Raw genomic sequence first — 8,564 nt, forward strand, 5'->3', positions numbered from 1 at the left:
ATGGTTTTCTGTGTTGAAAGCTGCCTTCATTCTAGGAGGCTGAGTTAATGCTTCTAGATTTGTTAATGAAATCTGTCACCTGTTCTGCTCAAGCAAGTGGTCCAGGCCTCAAATCATCCCTCCTTTTGTGTCTCAATCTTCAGCCCTACTCTTCTCTACCAAGGTTTTAATGGATTCCAGGACATTCTGACTAACCACTCTGCTCACCTAGGACAGGACCGTATGGGATGCTGAGAGGAGGGAGGTAGTTGTGGATGCCTAACACCGAGGAGAGGGATATATTGAGATGGCTTATTCCCAACCCCTTGCCTCTCTTGTTTTGGATCCAGACAAGCCACTCCCTTCGTCCACTTTCCTCTCCTTTCACAGTCAGCCCTTCCCCTAGAGGTAAGACCTGTGGACAGCTGGTAGGAGGTTTGGGGAGGGGGATTATCCAGATCAGTCTCCTCTAATCTCATCTCTGTTTTCTGTGTGACCCCCTCCCTTCTCATAAACCCTACTGGCAATTGGTGATTCGGTCAGTCTCAGGGAACTGCTTACTTTGGGGAAGTGTAGAAGGATATTTGTCAATGTCATCATCCCTAACCCTTACTGGATTCCCTGGCCTGGAATCTGGGTTGGATCTTCCTTCTTCTAAAATAATCTCAATTGGGAGTTCTTTTGTCCTACCCCCCCAAAAAAAAAAAAACAACAAAAGTCTGACCTCCTAATCCTCAACAGCTTTAGTCTAATCCCAGCTGTGATTTGATGCTCTTATCTTTGCCATCAGAGAGGTGGCCTGGTAAGCACATGCTCCTCCTACCCTACCCCTATCTTTCCTTAGTGCTCCCCAGTAAGATTCCAGGGGAACATTGCAAGAGAACCTGACCCTCTCTGCAGTCCCCACCAAGACTCAGCCCTACATTACCCCTTCACTATCTAGTTCCAGATTTCCCACCTTAGATTCCTGATAGTACTCTAACTGTCCCGACCTTAACCTTCCACTCCAATTCTTCCCCTTCCCCACCTGATTTTACCCACTTATCTCACTGAGACCAGGCCAGTTTCCAGCAGTAGAATTGGGGCAGCTGATCCAAAGGCATTGAACCAGAGGCAAGAGAGGAAGAGTCAAGATCCAGAGTAAACTCAAATCCAATCCCAAGTAAGGACTGGTCTGCTACTGTGGTAGGGTGGGAAGGGCTGGAGGGATTGTTTTGGTGAATTAAAGTGGGACTGAACTTAGAGGGAATGGGAATCTATTTGTGGGGTGAGGGGGTAACCTTTAACCTTATCATTTGTACATTTGAAGGCACCCTAAGAAGTTTTCTTTCTTGGGGAAGGATCCTACACTGCTCTAGGGGAAAAGGGTCTAATTATTTACATGGCATAGTGGAAAGTATGTTGAATCCTAGCTTTAACTCTTAGTATGGGTGATTTATTTCACTTTCTCAGCCTCTCCTGTCATCTGCAAAACAGGGTAATGGCATTTGTACCACTTACCTTCCAAGGTGTCAGTGAGGAAAGTGCTTGGTAAGCCTACAATTTGTGTATAAATGGGAGCTATTAGTTGGAATATTACTCCCTTCTGGAACTGTGTAGATGGAATATAAAGGGATAGAGCCTAAGTGACTTGGTAAGATCAGAAAGGAGTTGTTCAGGGTGAGGGAAGGTACAATGGGCACAGCGAATGAGTTCCCTAATTATCTATATGCCCTTGTCAGGACAGGGACAGGAGCAGTTTCATCTATTAGCCATGGGGGAGATGGAGCAATTGCGTCAGGAAGCTGAACAGCTCAAGACACAGATTGCGGTAATCTCCCATGCTAAAGATCCCATACCTGTGGATTCTTCTTAACCCTGTGAATCCTTTAAGCTGGTACTCTAAATCTAAGAGTCCTTTACACTGGATCCCCCCAAACTTTGGGATACCTCTGTTCCCCAACTTAAATCAGGACCTTTAACTCCCTCCTTGTCTCCCTATTGCCCTTCCCCAACTTTGATATCAGATTGCTCTTCCCTCAGGATGCCCGGAAAGCCTATGCTGACACCACCCTGGCAGAGGTAAGAGCTTTTTCTATCAAAAGAAATAGGAAGTAGAGTCAGGGGTTTGAAAGAAGAGAAAAAGATTGGAAGAATTCAGAATTTCATGCTCAGAGTGACATTACAGGAAAGGATAGTCCTGGGATGGAGCACAATCAGCATGCAGAAATCTAGGTAGCCTCTAAAACTCTAATTAACTTCAATCCTTTATAGCTTACTTCTGGTCTAGAGGTTGTTGGGCGAATTCAGATGCGAACACGCCGGACTCTCCGAGGACACTTGGCCAAGATCTATGCCATGCATTGGTCCACTGACTCCAAGTGAGTTGAAGAAGAAGGACCTGGGATAGGGAAACAAAGGGAGAAATGAAGTCCTTGAGTAATCTGGATTCCTTACTCTCTCTAGGCTGTTAGTGAGTGCTTCCCAAGATGGAAAGCTGATTGTGTGGGATACCTACACAACCAATAAGGTACCTCTTTGATCCATTCCCCTCTACCCTGAAGGACTTTCCCCATTATCCAGGAAAAGCCCCTTTCCTATTGCCATACTTCCTGGACCTACCACCATTTCCTTCTCTAATTTTTCTCCATCCCTCTTCTTCTAAACCTGCTACCAGTCCTTATACCATTCTGCTTCTTCCCCACTAGGTCCATGCCATCCCACTCCGTTCCTCTTGGGTCATGACCTGTGCATATGCTCCATCAGGAAATTTCGTGGCTTGTGGGGGACTAGACAATATGTGCTCCATCTACAGCCTCAAATCCCGAGAGGGCACTGTCAAAGTTAGCCGGGAGCTGAATGCCCACACAGGTAAGTCCCTGACAGGGGAGAACCTCTCCAACTGAACAAGAGGAAGGCTGAGTCTCCACTGAAAGCTTAGCCACTTCCCCTGGTAATAGCCCTTCTATCCCCACCAGGTTACCTCTCCTGCTGCCGATTCTTAGATGATAACAACATTGTGACCAGTTCTGGAGATACCACATGGTAACAAAAGAGAAATTGAAAGATCTAATGCTTTGGGAAGTAGGTGGGAAGTTTAGGCATCAAAATAATGTGCTTTTGGGGGAAATGCTGCCAACTGTTTTCTTCTCCTGTTTCTCCCGTACTTGCCTACAGTGCTCTATGGGACATTGAGACTGGGCAGCAGAAGATGGTATTTGTGGGCCACACAGGAGATTGCATGAGCCTAGCTGTCTCTCCTGACTTCAAACTCTTTATTTCTGGGGCTTGTGATGCCAGTGCTAAGCTTTGGGATGTACGAGAGGGGACTTGCCGCCAAACTTTCACTGGTCATGAGTCTGACATCAATGCTATCTGCGTATGTACCTCTTTCTTTGTATCTAGACTTCCTTACTTCATTAAGAACCTTGCACATGATTTTTTTAACATGAATTTGGTTGGGGATTTTTGCCTTTATTTCATAATCATTTCCTTCCTGTCCCCTCAAGATCAAACCTCTCCTTATGAAGAGATAAGAAAACAAGCAAAAGCATCTAATATAAGGCTGCCTGATCATGTAGAAAATATTCAGTTCTAGTAATTCTCCACTTCTCTGCTCTGAGGGAGAAGTTATGTTTTTTTTTTTTCTTGGATAAATATTCATTGGTTTTGCCATTACTTAGGATTCAATGTCTTTTTAATGATCTTTTTATTTATACCCCACACTTATGATTTGTTTTTGCTTCCCTTTTTGTAGTTAATCTACCTTACTCTAATCTTTTCACCTCTAACTCTTTCTTAGGATTTGACTCAGCTCTTCTTACATCTCCCAAACCCATAAGAACCACAGACTTTAAAACCAAAGGGGACAGGAAGCAGTTAGGTGAATCAGTAAATAGAGCACCAGCCTTGGAATCAGAAGGATCTGAGCTCAAATATGGCCTCAGACCTTTATTAGCTGTGTGATCTGGGCAAGTTACTTAACCCCAATTGTCTTCCACTCCATAAAATAAAGCCACATGGGGAGCAAGAAATTTACTTAATAGTATCAGGAGGCAGAAAATAGGGAAAGGTTAAGCTGGGGGGAGGTTATAGAGGGCCACAATTGGAATAGAAGGGAAATTGCTTAAGGATACTTAAGAAGGTTTAAAAAAAAAAAAAAAAAAAAAGTATGGGATAAGGTTCCTGTATGGTATAAGCGATCTTATTTTTCCTTTCCCCTTAGTTCTTCCCAAATGGTGAAGCAATTTGTACTGGTTCAGATGATGCTACCTGTCGTCTCTTCGACCTTCGGGCTGACCAGGAACTAATTACATACTCACATGAAAGCATCGTCTGTGGGATCACATCAGTTGCCTTCTCCCGAAGTGGCCGCCTGTTGCTGGCTGGCTATGATGACTTTAACTGCAACATTTGGGACTCCCTGAAGGGTGAACGTGTTGGTGAGATTGCCTTTTTTTTTTTTTTTTTCTCTTCAGATTAAGTCTCTGTAAAGTACTTACCATATTCCAGGCACTGTACTAAACAAGTACTTAACAAATATTTCAGGTGATCCTCACTATAACCTTTGTAGTTGTCCTTCATGATATGGAACTTTCTTATTAGCCCCAATTCAGGAGTCTCTCTCCCCATACTTCAGCTCAGTTATTTTCAATCATATCTGACTCTTAGTGACCCCCTTTGGGATTATCTTGGCAGAGATACTAGAATGGTTTGCCATTGCCTTCTCCAGCTCATTTTATAGATGAGAAAACTAAACTTAAATAACATGCCCAGGATCACAAGTTAATAAATGTCTGTGGCTAGATTTGAACTCAGGAAGATGAGTCTTCATGACTCCACTCTCAGCACTCTGTTCACTATGGAACCACCTAGCTGTCCCCTAGCTCTCATATTGCTCCTCATACTACCATCTCTCAGTTTCAAGATTATACTACCACCCCATACCACCTAATTCAGGACAATTTTGTTTCAATCAAGACACTCTAGGGTCATCTCACCTTGTCATTTCCATTTCTTTATCTATATAATGATATTTATATATCATTATTTACATGTAAATATACCTATCCTATATTTATATAATCATTCTATCCTATATTTTTATATCCTATATTTCATATCTATCATACACATATATATATTCATATCTATCCTATGTTTATATATATATTTTTTTTTCCTGAGGCAATTGGGATTAAGTGACTTGCCCCTGTCACACAGCCAGGAAGTGTTAGTGTCTGAGGTCATATTTGAACTCAGGTCCTCCTGACTTCAGGGCTGGTGCTATATCCACTACACTAACAACCTGCCCCTATATATATATATATATATGTATGTTTTTTTATATATATATATGTTAGGTAACTCACACAATTGTCATAAGTACTTTGTACTTTAAAATGCCATTTGAATGGGCATTATTACCACTATTCTCACTACAACTTTCAAGTTAAAAATGTAATGGAGTAAGGGGAAAGGGGATGAGCATTTAAAGAGTACTTACCATATTCCAGGCACTGTACTAAACAAGTACTTAACAAATATTTCAGGTGATCCTCACTATAACCTTGCAAGGTAACTTATTATTATCCTCATTTTATAATTAGGGAAACTGAGGCAAGCAGGGTTAAGTGGCTTGCCCAGGTCACACAGCTACTCTAAGAGGTCAAATATGAATGCAGGTTTTCCTGATTCCAGGCCCAGGTGTATATCCATTGCATCACCTAACTGCCTTAAGTGATCCCCTTAAAAGGGTTTTTTAAAAAGCAATCAGGTGGAAAGATAATTAAACTTAAACCCAGGACATCAGAATTCTACTGGCAGCTTTTTGGTCTTCCGTCATTTCAGTTCTCAGGTCTTATTTTTTGCCTCTGTAATGTAGTCAGGGGATATATAATCTCAGAGTCCCCTTCCGTTTCTATGGTTGTATAACTACACAAGTACTGTTATGGACAGCTAGGTGCTACAATGGGTAGAGAGTCAGGCTTGGAATCAGGAACACCTGAATTTAAATTGCCTCAGATATTTACTAGCTCTCTACCTCTGGACACCTTTGTTTCAGTTTCCTCATCTATATAATGAGCTGAAGAAAGCAATGGCAAACCACTCCAGTACTCTTGCCAAGAAAATCCCAAATAGATCTTGAAGAGTTGGACGTGATTGAACAATAACATAGGATTGTATTCTTTTTCACCTCTTCGAAACTACTGCCACTGATTCTCTGTAGTCCCTGTGTCTACCAATGAAAGGTCAAATTGGGAAGAAGAGAGGGAGGATTCTCAGTATTTCCTGTTGGCCTTGGAGTCAGAGGATCTAAATTCAAAGCCATTTAATATCTTGGAGTCTCAATTTTCTTATCTATAAAATGAGAGGAAGGATAGACTAAATGACTGAAAATCCTTTCCATCTCTAAATTGATGGTACTATGGTCTTCTCCATTCCTAGTTCTCCCTTTCCCCCATTTACCTAGCAATGAACTATCTCATTTGCCTCATCAGGGGATAGTGAAAGATGTGGATATAAATGTCTGAATGTGGACTCTTTTATACTACTAGACTAGTAAATTCTGGACCCAGGCCAATCAATAGTAACAGGAATAGCCCTTCAGGGCATCCTGGAACTGATCCTCTCATCTAGAGGATCTGTTATTAATAACTAATCATTAATAATTAAAGCTAATAAATTAATAATAAAATATTAATATCTTTAATATTTTCCTATGAATTTATTTGAGATAAATAGGATTAGGTGTCTTGCCCAAGATCATACAGCTAATAAGTGTCTGAGGTCATATTTGAACTTAGGTCCTCCTAACTCCAAAGCTAGTAAATGCTCCATCCTTGTACACTATTTAGCTGCCCCAGTGTCTTTAGTATTAAGTAGCTTGGGAAATATCCAGTGTATCAGGTTATTCAGAGGAGTTTCTCCCAGAATTCAGTGACTTGTTCTTGACCCAAATATAAGGGATAAGCTAGGACTAGCCTGGCCTCTGGGAATAGCCTTGCTTGCTCTCATCCTTGCCTCCTCCAGTTTTCACCAGAGACAGAAAGAACCTCCTCCTCCTTTGTTATCACAAGGACCTGAGTTTCCTTTATTCTCTAGCAGAGTGGAATGCCTTTCCTAATGGGTTCTTTGACATATAGGCTATCTTATTAGTTTTTGAGAGTGAGCGGGGCGGCTAGGTGGTGCAGTGGATAGAGCACAGCCTTGAAATCAGGAGAATCTGAGTTCAAATCTGGCCTCAGACACTTAAGACTTCCTAGCTGTGTGACCCTGGACAAGTCACTTAACCCCAACTGCCTCAGGGGAAAAAAAAAAAAGAAGAAGAGAGTGAGTGAACCCTTTCTTTGGGGGAACAGTTTTCCTCCCCATGGATGCAGACTGCTATTGATCTGAACATTTTCTTCTCTTCTCAGACCCAGAGGTCTAGTGGCTTATTTGTTTTTTTTTCCTTAGGGACCCTCTCTGGCCATGACAACAGGGTCAGTTGCCTGGGGGTTACAGCTGATGGGATGGCAGTGGCCACAGGCTCCTGGGACAGCTTCCTCAAGGTCTGGAACTGAAGAAAAAGGCAAGAGATGGGAGATGAGGGCAGCTTGGATTTGTCACCCTGCATCTTGTTGAAGATTCAAACTCACCTGCTTCCACTTTCCCCCATTAAAGGGCAGGTAGATTTAGGAAATGTCGAGAAGAACATGGCAAGTAGCAAAGCCTGGGTCAGAATGGCCATATAGGTCTGCTCCCTCCTACTCCCATCAGCCCTACACAGATGTGAAGCCTTTTCCCCCACCTTCCTCAAGGCCATTCTGACCCCGATCTAACCCCTTCCCCTTCCTTTCTAAATACCTTTCACAGTCCCCAAAGTGAGTTGGCTAGCTCTGAGAGGCATCAAAGTTTTAGAAGGCCCTGGATTCTTCACCAATAGCTTCAGCAATCACCATAGAAGACCAGACCTAGAAGATATAACTATGTATAACTGGGCTAAACTACAACCTCATTCCCCTCTCTGTGCCCCTCTTATGGACACTCTTTTAAGCCTTGTTTCTTTTTCTAGCTCAGATTCAATAAAGGGCAGCGCTACTGTATAAGAATTTTTGTGAAATGACTCACATTCATTCCTCTTTTTCAAGTGGCTCAATATTCACCCCTCCAAAAATCTTCATGCAGTGCTTTTTTAATCTAAGGTGAATCTAAGGTGCTCTTTCCATCAACATGAAGAGTTTAAAGGCCCGTATACTCCTGAGGCCCAAGAAGGGGAAAGGAAAGAGCCTAACAGAACTACAAGTTTGTAGTGATAGTTTCCAGGCTTTCTGTAATCTAAAGCAAAAGGTGGAATGAGGGAAAAAGGGTATGGTTCCATTTTAAGCTCTCCTGGTCAAACTTAGAATCCTCTATTTGAGGAGCTAAGGAGAAAATGAATAAATAATGACTTCTTGGTAAAGTCTGAAATTGGAACAAGTCACAGAATTGGAGGCCTAAATATAATCACAATGCTACTTTGGAGAAGACGGGAGAAAAAAGTAAAATTTGTCTGGGGGATAGGGTCCTGCTTGTTGGGAAAGGGACTTTATTATTATTATTATTATTATTATTATTAGGAGTTC

General features: G+C 42.1%; 1 protein-coding gene across 5 annotated transcripts; it reads left to right on the plus strand.

Annotated features, from left to right (window-relative positions):
* The first annotated feature begins 393 nt into the window (after positions 1-393).
* GNB3 (G protein subunit beta 3) lies at positions 394-8,079 on the plus strand. Of its 5 annotated transcripts, none has more exons than XM_074269066.1 (10): positions 394-1,509; positions 1,701-1,789; positions 2,002-2,040; positions 2,233-2,339; positions 2,425-2,488; positions 2,667-2,829; positions 2,937-3,003; positions 3,136-3,337; positions 4,184-4,400; positions 7,417-8,079. In XM_074269066.1, the coding sequence occupies exons 2-10, from the start codon at positions 1,733-1,735 to the stop codon at positions 7,521-7,523; spliced, it is 1,023 nt and encodes a 340-aa protein (XP_074125167.1). In that variant the 5' UTR covers positions 394-1,509; positions 1,701-1,732; the 3' UTR covers positions 7,524-8,079. The 5 variants fall into 5 exon arrangements, with proteins under 5 accessions (XP_074125167.1, XP_074125166.1, XP_074125165.1 ...); XM_074269065.1 differs by having other exon boundaries at positions 394-1,141; positions 7,417-8,078; XM_074269064.1 differs by having other exon boundaries at positions 394-1,789; positions 7,417-8,078.
* The last annotated feature ends 485 nt before the right edge of the window (positions 8,080-8,564 follow it).

Source organism: Sminthopsis crassicaudata, chromosome 5 (genome assembly GCF_048593235.1).
Source record: "Sminthopsis crassicaudata isolate SCR6 chromosome 5, ASM4859323v1, whole genome shotgun sequence".
Lineage (NCBI taxonomy): Eukaryota > Metazoa > Chordata > Mammalia > Dasyuromorphia > Dasyuridae > Sminthopsis > Sminthopsis crassicaudata.

Excerpts from the sequence above, each read along its gene's own strand:
- GNB3 (XM_074269064.1), top strand. The coding sequence starts at position 1,667 with ATGAGTTCCCTAATTATCTATATGCCCTTGTCAGGACAGGGACAGGAG. Across the intron at positions 2,041-2,232 it reads CTGACACCACCCTGGCAGAG|CTTACTTCTGGTCTAGAGGT; the intron begins GTAAGAGCTTTT and ends AATCCTTTATAG. Across the intron at positions 3,338-4,183 it reads CTGACATCAATGCTATCTGC|TTCTTCCCAAATGGTGAAGC; the intron begins GTATGTACCTCT and ends CTTTCCCCTTAG.